Genomic DNA, 25,043 nt, shown 5'->3' with positions numbered 1-25,043 from the left:
TTGAATGAGGGTCATATTTTTTTTTTTTTAACTTTTTGAAACTTACACATTGACAGTATGGTTGCCAGCCTGTGGTAGAGTCTGCATGATCCTGCCCCAAGGTCTCCTCACAGAATAGTGTGATCTGCACTTTCTCATTATTCAACATGCTAGGCGCTGAAGTTGGTTGTGACGGGAGAGGGGGGGAGCTTGGGGGTGGACAGGGGTGGGGATAGAATTCACACTTGTGGCCAAAGAAAAGTTGTTTATTTGTTTCTCAAATCTGCAATTACAATGAAATGTGCTAAGTCCCATAATAGAGGTTTCCAAATTAAAGATTAGATACTTACAGAAACCCTTGGCTGATGCTTGTGTTCATGTCATCTTTCCCATAATGTACACTTAAAAATGGATGTTTAAAATGGTAGCTGGATGTAAAAGAAGAATGAAATCTATGGAGCACCCGGGTGGCTCCGTCGGTTAAGTGTCCAACTCTTGATTTCGACCCACGTCATGATCTCACAGTTCATGGGTTCGAGCACTGTGTTGGGCTCTGTGTTGACAGTGTGGAACCTGCTTGGGATTCTCTCTCTCCCTCTCTCTCTCTGCCCCTCCCCTGCTCATGTTCTTTCTCTCAAAATAATTAAACTTTTTTTTTTTTAAAGAGAATGAAATCTTACCATTTGCAACAACATGGATAGATCTAAAGGGTATAATGGTAAGTGAAATTGGTCAGAGAAAGACAAATACCGTATGATTCCACTCATATGTGGAATTTAAGAAACAAATGAACAAAGAAAAAGAGAGACAAATCAAGAAACAGATTCTTAACTAAAGAGAACAAACATGGTTACTAGAGGGGAGGTGGGTGGGGAAATGGGTGAAATAGATGATGAAGAATAAGAGTATCCCCAAAAAAGAAAAGGAAAATAAATAAAATGGTAGCTGGAATCTTCAGTGGGTGAACGACTTTTGAGCTACTCAAAAGTGTGGTGATGCTTAAAAGGAAATAGGAGTTTCCTCTCTCTGAATCACTTCACCCCATCAGGGCACGCTCAGCAGCCCAGGGGTTTTTAACTTTCCTGAAATCTCCTGGCACTATTTGTTCTTTTTTGGTATTGAGCTGGATTGGATTTTGCTGACTTTTTTTTTTTTGGCCATGAGGTTGGGGTGAGGGTGGGACACAGATGAACCTGTTTGCTTCACCAGGTTTCACAAACTGTTTTAGGGACAGGTAGCTTGCAGCTTCAATAGCTTGATGTCCACTGACCTGGTGCCTATTCTAATCCTGCCACCAGATGGCGCAAGTTCCCTTGTCAGGACTGCCACAGCCCAACCCAGAAGAAAGCGAGGGCATTGAGATCTGGTGTTTCTGGATTTGAATCCTTTGTTAGTTTTGTGATCTTGGGCAAGCCAGTTTCTCCCTCTGTAAACTTGGAATGATGAAAATCACCAGCCAGTGCTGCTGGCTCAGGACAACTCCCTCAGGATGGGGTTTGTAGGCCAGTGTGCCCTGAGTGGAGGGTGTGTGAGAGAGAGGTGGTTAGGGCTGGGCTGTGGGCAAATAGCATGGAATATTAAGCAGGTCAGTTTTTTGTCATAGGCAATGGGGAGCCAGAGCAGACTTCTGAGCGGACTTCCGCTGGGACAATATCACTAGTCATGACCCCTGGAAAGAGCAGGGACTGTCCAAAGCTGGGAACTAGGTAATTTCATCCTCATTTCCTCCCAAACCTCCTTCCTTCATCTCTACCTCCTCTCTTTCCCACCTTCTCTTCATTCATTCATTCACTCACTCATCCATTCAATAAATACCTAGTAACCACATACCATATTGAAGATATGTTTTGGTACTTGAATTAATCAGTGAACAACTTTTTCCTGAAGCTTACAGGAACCCATTCACATTATGATATTTGTATATGCGTTTGTCTTCTTTAATATGGGCCTTCTGAGTTTTGGGGGGCCATCTTCTCCAGCCAGGTAAAGAAGCCAGGGTCATGGGGAGCCTGAGTGCCTCAGTCAGTTAAGCATTCGACTCCTGATTTTGGCTCAGGTCATGATCTCACAGTTTGTGAGCTCGGGCCCCGTGCCGGGCTCTGTGCTGACAGTGCGGAGGCTGCTTGGGATTCTGCCACTCTCCTGTGCTTCCCCTCCACCTTGCTCACCGTCTGGGCACGCTCTCTCTCTCCCTCCCTTTCTCTCTCCCTCTCTCTCTCTCTCTCAAAATAAATAAACAAACAAACAAAAAAAGAAGCCAGTGTCATGCTCCCCTGTGTTATCCAGCCCTTCCTTCAATTACATGAGATACTTCAATATTCTCCTACTAATCTCCCTGCCTCTGTAGGACTAAGCTCATTTAAGTGCATTTATGTCACTTGCCATTAAAGGTTCCTGCTAGAAAGGCTGACCCATCCAAAAAAAAAAAAAAAAAGGAAAAGAATTTCTTGATTACGTTAGGATGTAGGACCAGCCCTATAGTGGGGCCTAGGGCCCTGAGGTAGGATTCTCAGAGGCATCTGGATGTCTGGGCTCTGTTCTAATTCTGCAGCCCTGAGTTGGAGAACAAATGTACTTGGCACCAGCTGTGTTTGTCTGGAAAACCCCTGTAATAAAGGAAGACTGTGTTCGTGCATGGTTTTGTGAGGATTCTTCTGAAAGCAGAGCCTGGCACAAGGATTGGGTGCAGTTGGTTGATGTGGGAGATGAAACTGGGAAGTAGGCCTGGGGAAATGAGGAAGTGAGACGGGAAAGAAGGAAAAGCCAATATAAGGGCATGTTCTCAAAGTTGCAGGTTGATTCTGCTAGGCCCTTCTGAGAAGTATACAGAATGCCTCCTAGAATTATCTGCTGAAAAAGTAGAGACTGGAGCTTCTACCCACTGGTTCCTATCCCTGCAATGACTAAGCATTGCCTTGGGAGTGTTAACTTTCCCAGCAAGTCAAGGGGCTTGCTCCCTGGCTCTGTGAACAACTCTGTTTTCATAGAAGATCCGGTGGGGGCGGGGGGGCGGTGCAGAAGACCCTTAGCATGGGGTTAAGGGAATCAGAGCTGCATAGAGCTGTCCAGCAGCCGTGGCTGAAAGCAGAAGTGGTCTGACGGCATGTGAAGCTGGCACCAGAGGTGTCTCCAACAGCACCTTACTGAACTTTGTAGTCAGAAGTTGCATAACCCCAAGTTGGGTGAGGTGCTGCTGGCCAGATGAGGTTGTCTCTGGCTCATGCTAGTCTCTGTGCAGAACCCCAGTTTTAAGCATGGGAAGAAAAATGTTGAGCTTCCAGAAATTCTGATGAGGTCCTTCTTTGACTTCGCATAGTTTAAGTGGCAATGGTGAGGCTGATTTGGGGATCAAGGAGTCTGATCCTCTTTTGGAACATGTAATTTTCCCTACCGGGTACCCCAACTGTGCTGACTTCCTTAAACCTTTGATTTGCCCAAAGGCATTAAAATGCCTGGCTGTCCTCCAGCCTGGGCCACTATTGTCATTGGTCAAAATAGTGGTCATGCACAAACCTTGCTTCAGAAACTGCCCTACAGGCTCCAAGTCCCATTTAAAGCACTCCTGTGATGGTTTCAGCCAACAGCAGTCTGCAACATGCAATGCCTGTCACTCTCCTCCGTGACAGCCTGGCTCCATTTAGATTAAGTATTGTGTGGCCGGGAAGGTTATCTGAGCTGTCACCATCATGTTTTGTCACCTGCAAACAAATGGCAGGAAATGGATCGGTGGGCCCTCCCTACTTCTGAGGTTCAACCATGGACATCACAGTTGTGAGTCACTGAAGAGGTAGAGAAAATCTACTCATACATCTCCAGGCACCCTTAGAGCTTTTCAAGAGACAGAAGAGCCCTCCTGATCTGTGCCTACTCTTCTGAACCATGTACTTCATCAGCTGATTCTGCTTACAGCCTCGTTGCACTGGGCTAACGAGGGCACCTGTCACTCTCATGAGGGCAACACAGCCTGTATCATATGAGACCCAAGAAAGAAAAAGGCACCAGCCACTTGGCCTGGTACCCATACCTGGGCTGCAGAGTTCCCTCCCTACTTAACACAGCATTTCACAGAACACCAGCATTAGACAAAGTTACTTGTGACCACAATGGAGTGAGACAGAACAAAGCCACGCTGTCATCATGTGAAAAGACAAAAGCAAAAACATTGGGCAAACTACAAAAATGACCAAATAGCTTCCTCTCCCTGGAAAGCATGAATGGTTGTTGATCAACTACAGCTTTAGCCCCACTCTGTGCCTCCCATCTCCTTCTATATAAAAGATGCTCAACCATAAAATTGCCCCATTTGCTGACAGCATCCAGTCTAGAGCAAGACATACATCCTGGAACTTCCTCGAACCACCTAATCCAAGATCTGCTCTCATAAGCCTCTTTGGACAACCTCCTACACGGTTCATTATGGTGGGTGGTCTCCCTTGTTGCAACGAGTGCCAGGGAACCCACCTTCGATTGGCCACAGGTGTGTTCTGGTGGTGTTGGCTGGTGCCACTGACAGGCCTAAAGGGAAGATGTCCTGCACTGATCTGCTATACAGGAGGGGCTCCCTGGATGCCCAGCACATCAGCTGCAGAAGTGCTCCTTGGAGCCATTTGGCAAAGTGACTTTGGCTCTGACCCTGCGGGAGCCATTTGTTGGTTGGCTCCTGTGACAGATATTTTTGGTACCTAGAGTCACATCCCTGGCCCTCTGGATTTCAGCATCAGCTCTGGGAACACGTTTCCATACAGGCTAGACTCATCTTGCACCGTGAGAAGGTCAAGCTCACATCCTTTTCTGCCTTGGGACCTTCTCTGAAGCCTTGGGAGCCTGCTCTGCTCCTGCAAGTTCAGTCTTCAAGGTGCATTTGGAGATGCCCCCAGGAGCAGCCTTTAACCAGTTAAGAAAGGGAACTGGTGGAACAATGTCCCAGCCTGCTGTCCTTCAGGTGGTCAGGTTTGGAACATGTTCTGTGGGCATCTCAGAGTAGGAAGAATCAAGCCTCATTGCTCACAACGCTCTTACATTGGCTTTTCCTCCCTCTTGTCTCCTTCCCACTACTTCCTCACTCTTGCTCCCTGGGGTTACTTCCCAAATAAAGCACCTGCATCCAAGACCTTGTTCAGGTCCGCTCCTTAGGTTACTCCAAACTAACATCCCTGCCCAGGACCCATGCACCACCATTCCCTCCCTATAGGATTTCTTAGCCATAATATTGGCTAAAATTATTTCTGCACCCAGCTCCAATCAAAATTTCCCACGCTCCTTGTCAGAGAGATTGGTTCAGGCACGGGTGCGTTCCCCAAGCCAGTTTGACCACAGATTAATCTCAGGGCTTTTGCTAGGGGTTCTGGAACGTAGATTCAGTCTTTGCCACTGGGCCTGTAGGGGTGGTGGTTTAAAGACACCCCATACAGTTTTTGTTATTCCTTCCTTTGTTAGGTAGGATTCATTTCCCCTCTTCTTGAATCTGAGATGACGTGTGATTGTTTTGCAATGGAGAACGGTGCAAGGGGTGCTATATCCATTCCAAGTCTGACCTTGAAGAGGACTACCAGCTTCTGTGTTGCTCTCTGGGTGTGCGGAGCCACTTTACGAGACACCTGACAGTCCTGCTGGAGAGACCGTGAAAGGGGCCCTGAGGCTACCGGAGAGGGGAGGGCCCAGGTGAGCCCAGCCTGCCACATGCTCCTGCTCAAGGGCCCAGCATGTGAGCGCAATTCTAGAGTAGATGAGCCACCAATTGAATGCCACCAAGTGACACCCGTTGGAGTCCCATGAAGAGAGGAACTGCCTAGCCGAGCTATTCCTAAACACCTACCCTACAAAATTGTGAGCTATAATAGACTAGCTGGTTTAAGCCATTAAGTTTAGGGATAATTTGTTATGTGGCAGTTGAGCACTAGAACGGTGTAGTGGGAGGACATGTGGTCTGGAATTATTGTGGCCCGAAGAGAAGTCTAAATCCCTCAGGTGGCCATTTTGGGCAGCCAGGTAATGGAGCTAAACCAGAGGAAGTGATGGATCCCTGTGATCTCTTTCGAGTCCTGGATCAAGCCAGATCTGAAGGCAAACCATCCCAGATTTGCCAATTACATGAGTTTATTATTTCCCCTTTTTGCTTAAATCAGTTTGGGTCAGGTTTTCTTTTGCTTATAAACCAAAATATCCCAAATGAGCCAACCCTGAGTTTTCCTTTATGTTGTAAAGAATATAAAGTTTAGTTTTGTTCTGGCCTCTGCAATTGTTGAAGGGCAGTTACCTGATAAGGGTACATTTCAAGGACATCAGAAACCCCTGAACCTAGCGACATGTCAGAATCATCTAGACACCGTTTAGAAATATGGATGTTCAGGCCTCACCAGGTGTGTAGCATTTACTGCCTCGGGGGAAATATTAAAATTCAGAGAAAAGATGTGTGAGTGTGAAAGTCTAGGTTCTGAGGGGAAGTGGGGTATATCCACATAGCCTGAAGCTCTCCTGAGGAACCAAAGTGAAACTTCCATATAAGCCCCCACTCCGTTGTCTGGGATATTGGATATGCCCGGATGGCGCCCCGGCCGACTTGGGAGAAGAGTAGGGGGTTAGCTGCTGATATGTGCCTTGGGAAGGGTGCTGGGCTAGTCCCCACTCCAGACTGCCATCAGGGGTTGTCAAGTGCAGGGCAAACCTATGACTCCACAGGAGGACCCCACCTCCCTGGCTTGCTCTGGGACCCACAGGCTCCAGGTAGAATGCCAAGCCTTCTGTAGGGGAGGTGGGTGCTCACTTCCTGCCCTCAGCATGGCTATCTTTCATGTCTACCACTTCCAGCCCCTTTCAAGTTGTTCTCCTTAGTCTCCTTAGTTAGAACAATGAGTTGTGCTCAGTCCATTTCCAGTCAGCACACTTGGCTTTTCTGATTTGTGTCCCTGGGTGCACTATTTGGAAAAAAAAAAAAAAAGGTGCTTCTGCTTTTTCAAAAAGGTTCCTTTTTCGTTCGTTTTTTTTTTTTTTAATATATGAAATTTATTGTCAAATTGGTTTCCATACAACACCCAGTGCTCATCCCAAAAGGTGCCCTCCTCAATACCCATCACCCAACCTCCCCTCCCTCCCACCCCCCATCAACCCTCAGTTTGTTCTCAGTTTTTAACAGTCTCTTATGCTTTGGCTCTCTCCCACTCTAACCTCTTTTTTTTTTTTTTCCTTCGCCTCCCCCATGGGTTTCTGTTAAGTTTCTCAGGATCCACATAAGAGTGAAACCATATGGTATCTGTCTTTCTCTGTATGGCTTATTTCACTTAGCATCACACTCTCCAGTTCCATCTACGTTGCTACAAAAGGCCATATTTCATTCTTTCTCATTGCCACGTAGTATTCCATTGTGTATATAAACCACAATTTCTTTATCCATTCATCAGTTGATGGACATTTAGGCTCTTTCCATAATTTGGCTATTGTTGAGAGTGCTGCTATAAACATTGGAGTACAAGTACCCCTATGCATCAGTACTCCTGTATCCCTTGGATAAATTCCTAGCAGTGCTATTGCTGGGTCATAGGATAGGTCTATTTTTAATTTTCTGAGGAACCTCCACACTGCTTTCCAGAGCGGCTGCACCAATTTGCATTCCCACCAACAGTGCAAGAGGGTTCCCATTTCTCCACATCCTCTCCAGCATCTATAGTCTCCTGATTTGTTCATTTTGGCCACTCTGACTGGCGTGAGGTGATATCTGAGTGTGGTTTTGATTTGTATTTCCCTGATAAGGAGCGACGTTGAACATCTTTTCATGTGCCTGTTGGCCATCCGGATGTCTTCTTTAGAGAAGTGTCTATTCATGTTTTCTTCCCATTTCTTCACTGGGTTATTTGTTTTTCGGGTGTGGAGTTTGGTGAGCTCTTTATAGATTTTGGATACTAGCCCTTTGTCCGATATGTCTTTGCAAATATCTTTTCCCATTCCGTTGGTTGCCTTTTAGTTTTGTTGGTTGTTTCCTTTGCTGTGCGGAAGCTTTTTATCTTCATAAGGTCCCAGTAATTCACTTTTGCTTTTAATTCCCTTGCCTTTGGGGATGTGTCGAGTAAGAGATTGCTACGGCTGAGGTCAGAGAGGTCTGCTTTCTCCTCTAAGGTTTTGATGGTTTCCTGTCTCACATTCAGGTCCTTTATCCATTTTGAGTTTATTTTTGTGAATGGTGTGAGAAAGTGGTCTAGTTTCAACCTTCTGCATGTTGCTGTCCAGTTCTCCCAGCACCATTTGTTAAAGAGACTGTCTTTTTTCCATTGGATGTTCTTTCCTGCTTTGTCAAAGATGAGTTGGCCATACGTTTGTGGGTCTAGTTCTGGGGTTTCTATTCTATTCCATTGGTCTATGTGTCTGTTTTTGTGCCAATACCATGCTGTCTTGATGATGACAGCTTTGTAGTAGAGGCTAAAGTCTGGGATTGTGATGCCTCCTGCTTTGGTCTTCTTCTTCAAAATTACTTTGGCTATTCGGGGCCCAAAAAGGTTCCTTTTGATCTCAATGAACTAGATTTATGCATTCTTTAAAATTTTTTTTTTTTTTTTTTTTTTTTTTTTTTAGCTTATTGAGGATCTTTGTCTCCTAGTCCATAGACTCTGGAAGACTGAAAAGTGATCAAGACAAAATTCTCTTAATAGCACATAAGAGTTCTTGGGAGTCTGAATTTGGGTTCTATAGCTTTTCTTCTCTTGCTTTCACTCTACCTGACTCAGGGTACACATACATGCACAAAAGGTGCTGTTACCACTTGAGTTCAAGTTCAACAGGCATGTATTATGTGTCTAACGAAAGTCAGAAAGTGTGTGAAGAACTTGGGGAAAAATATGTGCAAAATTTGATTAGTCTAATGGAGGAATGTGTGTGCTCATTGTAATACTGAGTGGTTGTGTTCAGACAGAGCCACATATATAGTGCCCCTGAAGACGGGCACTTAGCCCAGCCTGGGAGCATGGAGAGATGGTGCATGAACAGATCCTGCATGATGGACAAGAACAAGCTGGTGAAAGGACAGAAGGGCGCTCTGGGCAGAGAGAACAGTGTGGCAGAGGCAGAGAAGAGAAAGTGTTGTACTGGAGACTCCATGTTAAGAGATGGTGTGGTAAGTCCAGAAAGTCAAGGCCAGGCTAGGAATGACCTTGTAGCCAGGTTGCATTGGGGAGGCAGAGCATTGTTTTGAAGGTGGTGGGGAGCCATGGGAGGATTTCCAGCAGGGGAGAACTTAAGGTTCATCACTTGGGTTCTAGTGTCAATTGAAGTTGCCTGAATGAGTGGATCTGAGGTTCCAGGATGAGTCAAGGCTGGAGAAATACCTGGAAATTATCTGAACATAGGTGGATTATGTTTTAAGGGTCACTGAATGCTAGGATGTCCCTACAGCGATTTTGGGAAAATAATTGTTATTTACAAATTTAGGTCTGTTTTGTGTCCCACTTGGCTAACGTATCAAAGGACACATTTGCTTCCTTTCCTGGAATTGTTTTTGAAATCTCTCTGCCTTCCCAGAAACTGAAGAGTACATATCCAACTCTGCCTGAGCCTGTGCTGACATAATATGCAGTGAAGATGATATTTTGCAATTTTCTGATTCACGGGTGATTCATCAAGGTCATCAGAGCTAACAGTTCAGAAAACACATGGGTCAAGGACCTGGAAACGTTCTTGGCACATAGTACGTATTCAAGAAATATGTATAGTTTTTTAATTTGGAAAGTGACCCTAAGAGTCTAGAATTCACTCTGGAAAGAGCATTATAATTTGGGTTTATAACAGTAAACATACCACCCAGACACTTAACTTTGTCTGGGTGCAAATCTAAAGCCCAGGCATTGAAATTCCTGGATTTTTCATTGCATTGCATTGCTTTCAGAGCACAGAAAGATTTAAACTTTTCCAACTCAGCACTCATGGGTATCGGCCAGATCCTCTTACCTTCTGTGGTTACTGACTGGCCTAAGAGGGAGCAGATTAGAACCAAGGGGTTGGAGGATTTTGTCGTAAGCCCCCCGCCTTATGGAAAAGCCTTGAGAAAATCCAGAGCCCCCTTGACATGATCACATAATAGCTTTCCTGCTCATGGGAAGCAGATGGGGTTAATAGGCTGTAACTTGTTTTCAGCAAAATTCCCAGGCATCTTCCTGTATCATATACTCCCATATGATCTACAACAAAGGAAGGAAATCATTATGAATCCCATGGGAAGATGCCCCCTCTCATTTTTATAAGCCATGCTTACTTGCTTTTTATGTCTCTTTTTAAAAAGCAAATAGAAACCTGCCTCTCAGAGACAGAAATAAAGGAAAAGAGCTTTGTTAGATGGTACTTTGGGGCCACATTTTCCCCTAAAATGTGTGTAATAAGAGAGATCAGAACACTTTTGCTTCATAGAATATCTGACCAATTGTGGTAGTAGAGGGTAAGATCCAGATGGCAGGTACCCTTATGCCTTCCTTTTAGCCAAAAATGAGTAAACTGAGCTGGGTCTGGGGCAATTAAAGACTACCACTTTGGACAGGAAGCAAAGAGACCTGACCAGCTGGGAGGGCCGTTGCTCAAACAAATATGTGAAGGGATGTTGTTGCTGGGCAAAGAGCTGGAACCTCAAGGAGACAGTAGTGGCTCTGTGCAAACCAGCCCACCACCTAGAGCTGTGTGCAAGGCCCTCCCATGGAGAGTGGTCAAGGATATTCTCAGGGGCGCCTGGGTGGTTCAGTCGGTTGAGCATCCGGCTCTTGATTTCAGCACAGGTGATGATCCCAGGGTTGTGGGATCGAGCTCCGCATGGGCTCTGTGCTGAGTGTGGAACCTGCTTAAGATTCCCTCTCTCTCTCTGTCTCTCTGTCTCTGTCTCTGTCTCTCTCTGTCTACCCCTCTCCCCTTCTTGTGCTCTTGTGCTCTCTCTCAAAAAGAAAAAAAAAAGGTATTCTCCAAGAGTTGACTAAAGAAATAATGACATTCCCAATGAATAGTAAGAACGGGGGCTTCTCATCCTTCTATTACTTTAAGCATCTGAGCAACAGGGGGGAAGAAACAGGATCTCTCCAAAATAGAAGTCAACAGGCCTCAACTGTGGCTTCCATCTGGGTACCCAGCTCTATGGAGCTATGTGTCCCTTGTGCGTTGGTGAAGGCTCACTGGACAATGACACGTAGGCTCAGCAGTGTGGAGAGCAGAACACTAGGTTATAAGGTAGAGATGGGGTTGGACAGCTCTAGCCCTGTCCTTGAGGGTGGGGAGGAGGAGGCACCCCAGGATCTTTGTTTTATCTGGAGTCAGCCTTGGATATGCCAACACTGACACTTGAAGGGGCATGATGGGCTGGCAGCCCCAAACATAGGTTATAACAGGCAGGAGGCATCACTGGGCCTGGCCTTTAAACCTGCATTATGGACCTGTGCTGGCCTCGGAGCATAAGGAGTGAGGTTTGCTGGCCTGGTGCACCCCCGGGGCTCAGGCCAAGCTTTTGGAAATCACTTTACTCTGCTTGCCTTTTGCTGTTTGTGTTTTGAAGTCTGGTGAACTTGGATGTCAGGGAAGAGAGTTTATAGAAATACCCAAAGGTTATTGCTCTTGCCCATGTAAGAGCTTGTATCTGATTGTCTCCAAATCCCAGCTGCAAGAGAATTGTGTCAGGGAAGGGAGGGAGTGTGTGCATTGCCCTTTGTGAGTGTCTTCATCACAATAATGAAAACTACAGTAACAAATTTCATCTGTTAGCACAATTTAATCCTGTTTGCTCAGCTAAAATGCGGAGAGTTGCTCTTTGCTTCTTAGCAGCCTCCCACATTGCTGTTCTTGCAGCCTGTGTGCTCGTTAAGAAAGCTTGTTCTGCCTAACCTCTGGGGACAACGAAGGCCCCTGGAATCTGTAGGTCCCCGGAAGAAAGAAGGCTATGGGCTGAATGTCAATGTTTTATGTTTTTATTAAGAAAAAAAAAAAAAGATTTATTTGTTCCTATTTCTTTCTAAAAAGGATTGAGGTCTGCTTACAGTGAGAACACATGCTGTATATTGTTTTCCCCTTTTGTTTTTCTTTGCTCTTTTGTTATTTATAGTACAGAAATATTGTACTTTTACATTTTTCAAGCATACTCACAATTTCTTTGGTAATATTTTTCTGTTTTTTGAAATCTATAATTTATCTCCTTCTGCAGCTGGGTCAAAAACTCTATTCCAGGGGGGGTGGCAGAGTATGGTTATGCACCAAGTCTGGTTTTCTTTTTTTTTATATATTTATTTATTTATTTTTGACAGAGAGTGAGGGAGAGAATGAGTGGGGGAGGGGCAGAAAGAGAGGGAGACACAGAATCCGAAGCAGGCTCCAGGCTCTGAGCTGTCAGCACAGAGCCCGATGCTGAGCTCAAACTCATGAACCTCGAGATCATGACCTGAGCTGAAGTCAGACGCTCAACCAACTGAAGCACCCAGGCGCCCTGAGCCAAGTCTGTGTTTGTAAGTAAAATTTGATTGGGACACAGCCATACTCACGTGTTTATTGTTGTCCGTGGCTGCTTTTGTGCTACAGTGGCGGGTGTGAGTAGTTGTGATAGACCATAGGCCCCGCAACGCCAAAAATATACTGTCTAGCCCTGTAGAGGCAAAGTTTGCTGACCCCTACTCTAGTTCACAATCTAATATAATTTTAACACGTTATCTTGTCTCATTGAATTTATCCTTATTGACACGGTGTGGTGGCCAGACTTATATTGGTTCTTCTCTATACTGATGTTTCCCCACTTCCCTTGAGCGTCCAGTCTCACTGGTATCTATCCAACCTGCAAAGGCCGCTCTCTTTCCTCTCTGTCCCAGACGGGTTTCTCAGCCCTGTTCCTTCCCATCCTCCAACACGGCACACATGTCAGTATGTAAGTCTTGGCTAAAAGTTTCAGGTGAAAATAAGGAAACATGTTTATATTGAGGACTAATCACCTAACTCCAAAAATCCCTCTGGCAACCCCTCCTGCCCCCACTGGAAATCCCTCCTGGATCATCTTGCTCTTCAGGACTTTACCATATCATTTGGCCCATCTCTTCCATAATACCCCCTCGTATCCGGATCCCCCTCATTTTATCATGGAGAACAATCACGATCTCCACTCCTATCTTACTAGTATGCCTGCACATCCTCTAACGCTGGTATGCACCAGTTATTGGAAAATAACTAGAATATGAAAGAGAGCATTTTGTGTGTATGTGTGAGATTCAGGAGGAACCTGGGCCTCCCTAGGCTTTAGGCTCCTACAAGGAGGAATACCAGTTAGTGGAATACTTGTGGCCTCTCTCTATGCCTCAGTCATTTTCCCCTAGGGATGAAGGATGTCTACCATTATTGATATGTTTGGGATAAGGACTGAGGATGTTGCCCCTTCCTCAGTCCCTCCCTCCTGAGACACAGCTGCCTAGAGGTCCATACCCCGGTCTTGCAGCTCAGTGGGATAAGCTCAGCTCAAGGGAGTGGGGCATCGGGTACATGGGGTAGGATTACTGAAAAAGAGTGGAATTGATGAAGGGCACCTGGGTTGCTCAGCTGGTTAAGCATCCGACTCTTGGTTTTCGCTCAGGTCATGATCTCACAGTTCTTGAGATCGAGCCCCATGTCGGGCCCTGTGCTGGCAAAGCAGAGCCTGCTTGGCATTCTCTCTCCCTCTCTGGGCCCCTCCCCACTTGTGCTCTCTCTCTCTCTCTGTCTCTCAAAATAAATTAATTAACTTTTTAAAAAAGAGTGGAATTGATAAACAGAGTAACTCCTGCAGATGGAAGCTTTTGGAGGGTCAGGCCGTGTATCTTAAGGTGGGTTTTCCCATTAAGAGACACTGAAATAAGGATTTGAGTGTAAGCAGTTTACCTGCACCAGTAGGGAGTGGGAAGGAGATGTGGCCCATTAAAGATGTATTATAAAGCCAGCTACCACTGTGGGTGATTAGAGTAATCCCACAGTAAGCTCTAGGAAATGGTATGGAATTTACACCTCAGAGTTATCCTATTGTAGAGGATGAGGGAGCTGAGGCATCTATACTCCCAGCAGTCATTGATTGAGGACCGGTCCCTGGGGATGACTTTCTGGCCTGCCCCACATCATAAAGCAGCCTTCTTCAGCTTTTAGGAAAAACCCTCAGGCAAAGAAATGCAGATACTGACAGTTGGAAGTTCTTCAGGGGCTCCCTGAAGCTGTAAGGCCAGAGGGAGGTGGGAAGGACCAGAATACTCTATGTCACTACCAGAGACTCTGATGTTGAAGGGTGGATTTGGCATCTCATCTCCTTAGTTGTGCTTTATCTTTATTGTGCAACTCAAGGATTGAGGGAATCAAATTTCGGGCTTTGGCAGAATTTGTTTACTGATCATCTAATCTTATGACTATTAGATGTGGCTAGTTTTCAGAGGTCACAGGTCCCGGCCCATCTCCCAAGGGTCCCCTACAGCTGCCTGTCTATAGGTCCTCTGTAGATAGGGCTACCTGCCTGCCAGACCGCAGCTGTCTCCTCAAGACAAGGGCTGTATTCCCATGACTAGCAGCCGCACTTCCAACAGCACCAATCATCCCATGTCCACGTGAAATGGCATTTCTACTCCTTCCTATCCTGGAGTCTTCCAGGAGAGAAGCGAGGGCTAAGAAGAGCTGAAAAACGGAGCAACTAATTGATGTGATCCATGCTCCAAAAATCCTTTGGAGAAACCGATAGTGTTCATTCCATCAAGATTAGTCAGTTGTACTTGGTAATGGAAGGGCATAGAGGGCCAGATGGAGGAAAGGGAGAGTCAGAGAAAAGCTGCCACAGGAGCATGGATGCTGTAAAAACAGCTTTGATCAGAGATGAGAAAAAGAGAAGCTGAAGGCAAGATAAGGAAAGCAAGGAAATCACAATACAACCATGGACCAAACAGCAAGAACAACAAAAAAAGTAAAGAACTCTCCTGGTCAAAAGAGCAGAACTAGTAGACAGAATGAGAAGGAGGAAAAGTATCGAGGGGAGAAAGGAAAAGGAATTACTTTGAACAAGGTGTATTGTCCTACATCATATAGGATCAAACCATCCTGCCATGTGGATTCAAAAAAAGATCTGTGAGAAGCAAAGAATCGTTCAAGAACTGGTCCAATGAGGACTCTCCTAGTTCCGAGTAACAACAGAAGACTACTGGAAATGTTTAAATGTTTGCTACTCAGAGAGTGGTCCACAGATCAGCATCAGCATCCCCTGGGAGCTCATTAGGAATATAGAATCTCAGGCCCCACCCTAGACCTACCAAATCAGAATCTGCATACAATCCCTAGCTGATTTGTGAGCACAGTGAAATTTGAGGCCTGCTGGATTAAATCAAAATATTAAGAGATGTCTCATGGACTCTGAGGACAAGGATCTAGCAAGACCTTGAGAACAAACTGGAACCAGCAACTTGAATACTATCAAGATATTCCATCTATCTCTTGCTTCTCCTTCTGAACAATAAAGTCCAATCATAAAAGTGAAGATCAAACTCTTGGGAATCAAATCTTCCAATTGTCAGTTTTCTCTACTTTTAAAATGATCATTGTGGATAAAATCAAAGCAGAATCCACAGAGAACAGAATTTGAACACTTGGTTACACTGTGAGGAGAAGGTTGAATTTCTATTAGAACTAAATGGAGACATCTGTTTTGTTTAAATTAAGGATCTGTAAGTATCAGCCAGGGACCAAGTTGACAGCCATTTCTATAATAAAGCAATAAATCATGGGGATGGTTAAGGAAGCAAGGAACCCCACATTCTCACTTTGTTCAACCAATTAAGCAATAAGCCATCTGGGTCCTTTTGTTAATTACTGTCAAACACAACTCACACAATTGAATTCTGCCTTTTATTTAATTATATTAATTTATTCCAGCAACTTCAAACACAATGCCAATAATTAAGTTCATTTAAAAAAATAGAGGTCTTGTTTAATTTTTATTTTGCAACTATTAATACCATTTACAAGGTTGACATCTGAGAATGTTTAGCTCCATCTCAGTCTCAGGATGTTAGGGGAATTTGCTTTAAATATAATCATGTCCGAAGGAAGAAGACAGTGTCCAAAATCTCTTCTCTCAATGGGATGATGAATCTATCCAGATCAGCACTATCCAAATAAAACTGTTTGCAGTGATAGAATGTTCTATATCTGTGCTCTCCAAGACAGTAGCCACTAGGCACAGGAAGCTATTGAGCACTAGAGATGTGACCAATACAACTGAGGAACTGAGTTTTAATTTTTTTTTTTTAATTCTAATGAACTTACATTTAAACAGCCATGTGCAGCTAATGGCTACTGTAGACAGCACAGGTCTGGAGCGTATTCTAAGGAGGGAGAAGTGCAGCAGGCCATTGACTTAAGCTGGTAGAAAAAAATATGTTAATTATGATAGGCCTTGTTTAGAAACCCTCACTTCCTACCTACTTTTTCTTATTTGAAATGCACTGAGTTCTGAGACAGCCCAGAGGAGATCAGTATCTTCAAAGGGAGGTTTCCTAGCTGACCATGTGAAGAGTAAACTCCACCTGGAGGAGAAATGGGCATAAATGGTGTCTTCTTAACAGCAGAACCAACCCCACTCCACAGCTCTTTATGGACAAACTAGGTAGGCCAGGTCACAGCCAGGAGAGCCTTTCAGCTCTTGCTAGCACTGGCTCTGCTCTAGCAGAGGCACGCTCTTCCCACAGTTGTGGACATTCAACCTGCAGGCCCATTTGGGGGACTGAGGCTCAGAGATGGCCACATCAGCCCTAACGAACATTAACTCCCAACTCTGGTTCCTCTCATGTGAATTTGGGCTCAGATGCTGGCATTCCCCTACTGTGGAGGTTTGCCTCTTTGCAGAGGTTGCTATTTCTGATCCAGTCCATGCAAACCCTGTAACAGGGCATCAGGAGAGCTTCTCCACTGTATACACCTTGTTATTGGGAATGCTTAGTCTGAGCTGACCCAACGCCAATGACTAATGAGAAATACATTGCAAGAGATTCTGGTTGGGGTTAACCAAGCTAGAGAAGGGCTAGGGCAGGGTGAATGGAGGTAGAAAGTCAGGAGGAAATTCTCATTTACATGAAAACATCCTATTCCAGGTGTGCTGACTCTTTCCAGCTGCCAGGCTGAGCTGGAGAATTGGGTCAAAGCTTTTCCATCTTCTCTTCAACCCCGTTCTTTGCTCAGTGGCTTCCCTTCCTTCTTCTGAGCTATGGCTCAACCAGTGAACATGGAATTTGTCCTAATGAACTTAATCCAAAGTTTTGGGGATGTCAGGCCTTTACACCCTTCTCACACTTTAACTTTCATGGTTGGCTACACAGATAGTTCAAGGTAAGGCCATTTGCAAAAATATTATCAACCGGATGTATGTATCCTGGAGGTGTTGCCCAAGACGGTCCATGCCTCTCCTTTGTCAGAGATAAAAGCAATTCTCAAGTGCACGATGGAAAACAAAATAAAACAAACAACAATCTTCTGTACTACGTAATGACCATCATCCAGTGATAAAGACAATGAGACAATGAATCCTCTTTTTTTTTTTTTTTTTCTAAAACAGCCAACAGTCAATGCAATAAGGGGCGAGAAGGAAAGACTTTCTATACTCATTCATGGAGTTTTCTTCTCTACTATCACCAGGAGCGCAAACACAAAAGGGTCAGCTTCATGAAATATATATGCTCTTTTAGTTCCCTTGGGGATGAACTGTAATGGCTAAACTTCTCTTTTCCCTTTGACACAGGCATTCATCGTTCATCCACAGTGTAGACGTTGTCAAATCGCCACAGCTGGCTGGCTTTTCCATCACACTGGCGCAGGTACAAATCTTTGCTGTTTTCCTGCACCACAGCTTCCATGCATTTCCCAGAAAGAATGTGAACAATCATTCCATTCTGAAAAAACAGAAAAGACGAGGGAAAAAAGTCATTTCCCTGTAATCAGTAGGCAAAGAAGGATATTTCTAAGATTTGTGTTAATCATTACGAGAATTACAGAGGTGGTGTGAACTCGCCTAGTAAAGAACTGCATTATGTTGGTTAGTGTAAAAATAATTTAGGTAAATATATATAATATAAATATATTATGAATATAAATATCATTTGAAACCTTGAGATCATTAATTCAATTACTTTATTGAGATTGTATAATTGTGCCATTTCTTAGTTCTGTTTAGTAACATGCCAGTGTATAGAGCATGTTCAGTCTTTATACCATATTGGTGAAATTCATTGTTATCACTGTGCTTGTACATTTCTGCTTTCAAAATGATTTAGTTTGATCTCTGCCCACTGTGACTCCTGCAATTTAGTACTGTTGCCACCACGTCGCAGTAGAGAGTAAAAGCTCAAGGATACACTGAGGGCCCAAGGCAGCCATGTTTCAAAGACTATAGCTGCCTCCTGCTCAAAGTCCACCAGACTTAATACTGAATCTAGCCATCCCTTCTTCAACAAAAAATTGATTTCTTTATGAAAAGTTAAACATTTTAACCAACAATGCCGATAATGTCCATTTGTTTATGTACTTTTGAGATAGAATTCACATACCATAATATTTACTCCTTTAAAGTATACAACTTGATGGTTTTTAGTATATTCACAGAGTATATGCAACCATCACTGTAAAAAGAAACCCACTATCATTAGCAATCACTTCCTGTCCCTCCCTTCCAGCCACTGGAAATCACTAATTTGCTTTCTATATTTATGAATTTGTTTATTCTGGACATTTCCTAGAAAGGTAGTCATATAATAGACAGCCTTTTGTGATTGACTTCTTTCACTTTGTATGATATCTTCAAGGGTCATCCATGTTGTAGCATACATGTTACCTAATTTTTTTTCTTTGTATTGTAGTAAAAATAGATAAGATAAAACTTACCATTGTAACTGTTTTTTTTTTATTTTTTTTTAACATTTATTTATTTTTGAGACAGAGAGAGACAGAGCATGAATGGGGGAGGGGCAGAGAGAGAGGGAGACACAGAATCCAAAACAGGCTCCAGGCTCTGAGCTGTCAGCACAGAGCCCGATGCGGGGCTTGAACTCACAGACTGTGAGATCATGACCTGAGCTGAAGTCGGACGCTTAACCGACTGAGCCACCCAGGCGCCCCCATTGTAACCATTTTAAAGGATAAAGTTCAGTAGTATTAAGTATATTCACATTGTTGTGAAACATATATTCAGGACTTTTTCATCTTTCAAAACTGAAAGTCTATTATTTATTAACCAACTCTCCTCTCCCCCCATTCCCTGGTCAACACTATTTACTTTCTGTTTCTATGAATTTGACTATTTTAGATACCTTATTTAGGTGGAATCTTACAGAATTTGTCCTTTTGTGACACATTTATTTCACTTAGTGTGATGTCCTCAAGGTTCATCCATGTTGTAGCATGTGATCCTTTTAAGGCTGAATAGTATTCCATTATACACACACACACACACACACATACATACATACACATACATATACATACATACATACCACATTTTGTTTATCTATTCACCCATCGCTGAATGTTTGGGTTGCTTCTACCTCTTGGCTATTGTAAATAGTGCTACTATGAACAGTAGCTGAATGATAATACTTTTTTAATGTTTATTTATTCTTAGAGAGAGAGAGAGCACGAGCGGGGTAGGGGCAGAGAGAGAAGGAGACAGAGGACCCAAAGCAGACTCTGCACTGACAGCACAGACCCTGATGTGGGGCTTTAACTCATGAGCCATGAGATCATGACCTGAGCAGAAATCGGATGCTTAGCCGACTGAGCCACCCATGTGCCCCATAATACTTTTTTAAAGTCTTAGGTTTTAATGCCTGAAATATATTGGGTATATCTTACTCACTAATCTTGTACTTATTATTTTAACATGCTGTTTCTAAGATGTATCTTATCCACAGGACTTGGTTAGAATGATCCAAGACGTCTTTGAGCATGTATGGGCCCTAAGTCTTAGGTTCACTTGTCACCAAGTAGAGAAGGAAGGGCCTTTCTGTTGCTCCTAAACCACACCACTGAGGTAGTTGGCTGCTTCTGTAACATGCTCCCTGGTCTTACTGGTGACCTGAGCTAATAAACTTCAAAAAGGGACCGTCTCTTCTCTCTGCCACGATCATGGTCAGAGCTTTACAGAGACATGGCAAATGAGTACACTTTAAGATGCTTGTGGTCCAACTTTGCTACAATGTTGGCTTTACTTCCTCCTGAGGCCTTAATGCCAGGTCACTAAGTTCAACAATAGGGGCTCTGGCCTGTATGGTACTATCTGACCCCTTAGAAGACCCTGGGCCACAGCCCCAGCTAGAGGCACTGCTGAGCCCTTCCTGGACAGATTACTTACCTCTTGGAAGTCCCAGTGCTGTTGATGGATAGCAGGCCCTTCCTCGGTGCAGTTCTGAAGAGTCACCTGCTCTTGCCTGATGTCAAGACACAGGTGCTGTGGGCTGCCAAAGTGTATCTCCTTCCTGCCGGTGTGCTTCAGGTGCTGGGACAGAGGGGATGTTTGTTAGCACAGCTAGGAGACCTTCTCCAAAGCTGGAGATGAAAGAAGGGGAGTTCACAATGGGGCTGACGTCAAGTGGCAATCTTTAGATTCTCTTAGGGTCAGCCAACACCGTATCTCATAGCCGAATCCACACGTGCAATGCCAGACTGGACCAAGCCTCTGAAATCTGCACGTGCCAGCTGCTGTCGCATTCATATTTCTACACTGTGGCATGTTTCTCCATTAGTCTCTCTTACTGCATCATGGTGAGGCCATAAAAGAGTGCCGTGTGTTGTGTGAGTGCACTACCGCAAGAGCACATGAGGAGCACTTCTGAGGCCCAAGGGATCTCTTTCTGGAGAGAGCTGACCTGGCCTGTCACCTGGCCCAAAACAAATTGTCTGTTGCATCTGATGACTCTCACTCATGGTCATTTTTTTCCTCCAGTGTTTTATACGATTCGATTGTGCATATCTTTGCAGAGGGGCTCTCACTGTAGGAAGCCTGTGTGCTCTGGCAGGAGAGCACGCTCTGACAAAACCAATTTCTGTTTATTCCTGCCAAGTGCAACCTGAGTGGATCTTATATTAATTTTGCGGTTGGGAGGCAGTGTTGCCCTCAGTGATCTGCGCATTCACATGGGGCCTCGCGCTTAGAAGGGGTTAGTGTTCTTGGTTTAATGTATTTGGTTTAATGCTCTCCTGTTACTATCTTGAAATCCTTTTTGTTTTTGTTTTTGGTTTTGTTTTGTTTTGTTTTGTTTTTTGAGATAAGGCACAAGTGAAAGAAGGGCAGAGAGAGAGGAAAAAGAGAGAGAGAGAAAGGCAGGGCTCACCTGATGTGGGGCTCAAACCCACGAACTGTGAAATCATAACCTGAGCCAAAGTTAGATGCTTAACCAATTGAGCCACCCAGGCGCCCTATCTTGAAATTCTTTTTTTTTTTTTTTTTAACATTTACTATATTTGAGAGAGAGTGTGAGCAAGGGAGGGGCAGAGAGAGAGACGACACAGAATCCGAGGCAGGCTCCAGGCTCTGAGCTGTCAGCACAGAGCCCCACGTGGGCCTCCGACTCATGAACTGTGAGATCATGACCTGAGCCAAAGTCAGATGCTTAACCGACTGAGCCACCCAGGTGCCCCAAGATGTTACACAGTTTTGAAATTCTTAATAATTGTTGAACTGTGGGCTCCACATTTTCACTTTGCGCTGGGCCCCAAAATTAGATAGCCATTCCCGCTTGAGGATTCTCACACCACACAATTCATATAAATTTGAATCCTACACCCATATTAGATGCAGACTTGTGGTTAAAAAAATTTTTAAGAGTGATTTTATCCTATACAAAGACCCTGTGGAGACAGACAAGCTTCCTTGTCATCTTCCTGTGGCAGTGGGTGGATTTTTCTAGTCAAACTTTTCACAGGTAAGTTACTCTTTGAAGGTCAAAGCTGGCTTTCTATGGCATCTCATTTCCAACTTCTCATCTGTCAAAGGCTGCAAGTAGGCTCTCACTGACTACTGCATGTAGCTAATGGCTCATGTATCCTGAGGCAGGATAGCTTGGCCAATGCCCTGTGGCTCTATTTTCAGATGCCTCTTGATTTGTGGCCCCTGGAGATTTCCCTTTGTTACAAATTCACTTACTTATGTGTTTCTTCTTAATTTTTTATCTGGCATATCTAGGTGCTTTTAGGAAAAGGGCTTTCAGCTTATCCAGCTCACAATTTTGCTAGATATAGAGGTCCTTGCTAGTCCCCTCCTCCCCACCAAGAATCAGAAAACCCACAAAAGCGAACATTCTGTTCGCATGCCTGAGACTGCATTATTCCCGGTTGCAGAGGAGGAAACCAAGACTTGGAGGGTTTAAGAAGCCTCTGATGTCACACAGCTAGAAAGTGGTGAGCTCTTGCCACCATATTACACTGCTTCCTCACTTAGCACTTTATATCTGTATCCTTCTCCCCTGTGCCAGGTGTGAATGCCTTTTGCTGTGTTCCGGAACACTGGTAAAGGGCAAAGCGGAAAGAGGCCACATGGGTCCTAAGAACCTGCTTCCCCATGTGCCCTCCAGATGCAGGCCTCCCTGCCCCCAGCCCAGCCCCCTCCCCACCCCCCACCTCCAGGATCCCAGAACCTGCTTTGCCAAGCCTGGCCTCACCGGTCCTCCCTCCAAGACATGTTCTGGCATTTGCCCCCAGGCTCTCGGGGCCTCATCTGACTCATTTGATCAATATCTCTAGCAACTCGTACTTTGTTGCTTATTTTTAACACAGGCCTTTGGGATATGACACCTTAATGCAAAGGCCCCTGTCACAGGCTAAAAGAGATTTGGGGGCGGGCTAGGCCTTTCTAGGTTCACCCAAGTTGTGAAAAGAAGTGGACCCACCGACCCTCAGCCAGCATCTCTGAGCCTTCCCACCACCTCGGGGAGTTATTCTGTGATGGCAAATTTGAAGAGAAGCTTAGCCTAAGATACAAAGAGATCTTCCTGATAAACAAGGGGTCTTCATGGATGCTGGAATGACCCTGCTGCATCGAGAGCCTTTCTCTGACTCAATTACCTTCTTCTCTTCTCAGACACTTGAGGGCGTAAAATATACCAACCCCTGGGGTGCTGCAGGAGGAAATATGGTTCTATCCTTTCACTCATTCCTTTAGCTTCTGGGAATTATGAACTAGGGATTTCAGAGCGCCAGGGACCATAGGGGGCTTCATGGGAATCTATTCACCCTGGAAATTGTTAAAATTTTGTGCAGCTGTGCTTATATGTGTTTTTTTTTTTTTTTTTTTTTTTCTGGGAAAGGGTCCTTAGAATTTATTACCTTCTTAAATGAACGATGTGACCTGTAATAAAGAGTCTAACTCCTTGTCTAATGTCTGGTCTCTTAGCATTCAAGCTCCACTCCTTCACCTTATATCCTTGCTCTACTTCTGGGCAAGCTCTTAAGAGAGCCCCGTGCTTTCTTCTTTGGTGCTGGTGGGAAGTTCAATCCAGGTAAGCCCAGCCAGAGCTTGGGAACCCTCACCTGACCAACCTCCCCCCAACCACATAAGAGCCAAAGTCAGCCGCCCCTTCTTGCTGTCTTGCTGTCTTGCTTGTCTTGCTCGCTTGGGAGCCTGTCCTGCTCCACTAGGAAGTCTCATTAGGTGAATAATGATGCTTTCCATTCTCTGTTGTTGCATGTGGGGAGTCATCAGTTTCAATATCTGAACCAAATTTGGGGTCAGGGGTTGATCTTGCCCCCACCAGGCAACCACTAGATACAACCTAAAAAGATGAGGAAGCACAGGGAGGGATGGAGGGCCCTACTAGGGCTTCCTAGGCCTACACTTTAACCAGGTGCCACCTGGATTTCTTGATGTCAGTTTCAAATAGTCTGTCCTGTGGTGAACCATCTATATCCAAGAACAGGAACCTTGGCTCAAGGAAGGGCCTCCCCCTGTGGGCAGGGTGCCTGTCAGGCATGTTCAGCATCTCTCTTCGGCTGCCCTTTGGGCCATTAGCTTTTTCTGTCACCAGGGCAGCCCCATCCATCTTGGGTACTGACAGGTCTGGCCACACTGCAGAGTGGGGCCTCGGGGAAAGTCGTGCAGTTTGTCTTCATTGCTGCATCTCGGTCCTTCCCCAGCAGTCATCAGAGCCCTTTCTCCTGGGGAGAGGCCCCATCAGCCCTGGCATCCCAGTACAGCTTATGTGCTGTTCCCCAGGGGTATTTGTACTCTCCGCTTTCCATCTGACTGTGGAATGAAAGACTTTCTCCTTGTGGAAGGAATCCCATGGACCAAATTGCTCTGTGCCTGGGAAATCTTCTGAATGACGCCAGTGCTCTGCAGCTTGGAGCCAGGGACCCCATCTGTGTGGAAGCCCTACTCTAGCAAGTGCAGCAGATGGTTGGCCAAGGCCACGAGGCCTATCTGCTCCAAATCCAGCCCTCCTTCTCTGCTTCACACACACACACACACACACACACATGCGTGCATATGCAGAGACACCCACACAGACAGACAGATATATGCACAGAGACACAGACAGCAGACATGCACACACCAGGCCTCTGTTGTGCAGTAAAGATCCCCCTCTGTGAACTCTGGCTCCCATAGAGCCCTGTTAAATCCTGGAAAGCCACAACACATCTGCGTGGGAGGACTCGGAATCAGAGGACTGAGACAAGACTGTAACCACAAGTTGTGGGTTGGAGGCACCACTGTAAGTGGGGAACACACTCTGGGGTCCCCTTCCCTCCTCAGTGCTTCTGTGCCTACAGCGCCCACTTGGATGACCCATATTACCCCATCTCTGGTTCTAGCTGGCTGAGGATCTCTGGCTGGTCCAGATGTTTCAAGTGGTGCCCTGATAGAAATGTGTGTCAATTTCTTTGACCTCTGATTAGAGATTTTTAATTTAAATAGGGAGGTTTTCCACAAACTCCGGATTTCCAATGTCTTTTAAATTTGGGGGCTAATCTCATAATACTGGACCCACTTACAAAAGAGAAAACATGTGTTGAGGCTGGGGGACGGGCATAGCTGTCCTTTCTGATGGGCACGTGCTCCTCAGGCATAGCAGCCTCCACCCAGCTCACTGTGCTCA

General features: G+C 45.0%; 1 protein-coding gene and 1 long non-coding RNA gene across 5 annotated transcripts in view; one reads left to right on the top strand and one right to left on the bottom strand.

Annotated features, from left to right (window-relative positions):
* LOC102949505 overlaps positions 1-25,043 on the top strand; it is a 104,129-nt gene that overhangs the window by 14,994 nt on the left and 64,092 nt on the right. Inside the window, exon 3 of the long non-coding RNA XR_006207842.1 lies at positions 17,702-17,777. This is a non-coding gene — a long non-coding RNA (uncharacterized LOC102949505). The remainder of the gene's footprint in view (positions 1-17,701; positions 17,778-25,043) is intronic.
* GALNT15 (polypeptide N-acetylgalactosaminyltransferase 15) overlaps positions 15,812-25,043 on the bottom strand; it is a 46,344-nt gene continuing 37,112 nt past the window's right edge. For 3 of the 4 annotated variants that reach the window (XM_007087357.3, XM_042957248.1, XM_042957247.1), the window contains exons 9-10: positions 20,306-20,449; positions 15,812-17,852 (exon numbers count right to left, since the gene is read on the bottom strand). In XM_007087357.3, the coding sequence (XP_007087419.2) occupies positions 17,706-17,852; positions 20,306-20,449 (291 nt within the window). In that variant the 3' untranslated portion in view covers positions 15,812-17,705. The remainder of the gene's footprint in view (positions 17,853-20,305; positions 20,450-25,043) is intronic. The other variant, XM_042957246.1, reaches the window with a different exon arrangement.

The sequence above is a fragment of the Panthera tigris genome, chromosome C2, assembly GCF_018350195.1.
Source record: "Panthera tigris isolate Pti1 chromosome C2, P.tigris_Pti1_mat1.1, whole genome shotgun sequence".
Lineage (NCBI taxonomy): Eukaryota > Metazoa > Chordata > Mammalia > Carnivora > Felidae > Panthera > Panthera tigris.
Note: the sequence above shows the minus strand (reverse complement) of the source record. Positions and strands in the feature narration are given on the sequence as shown.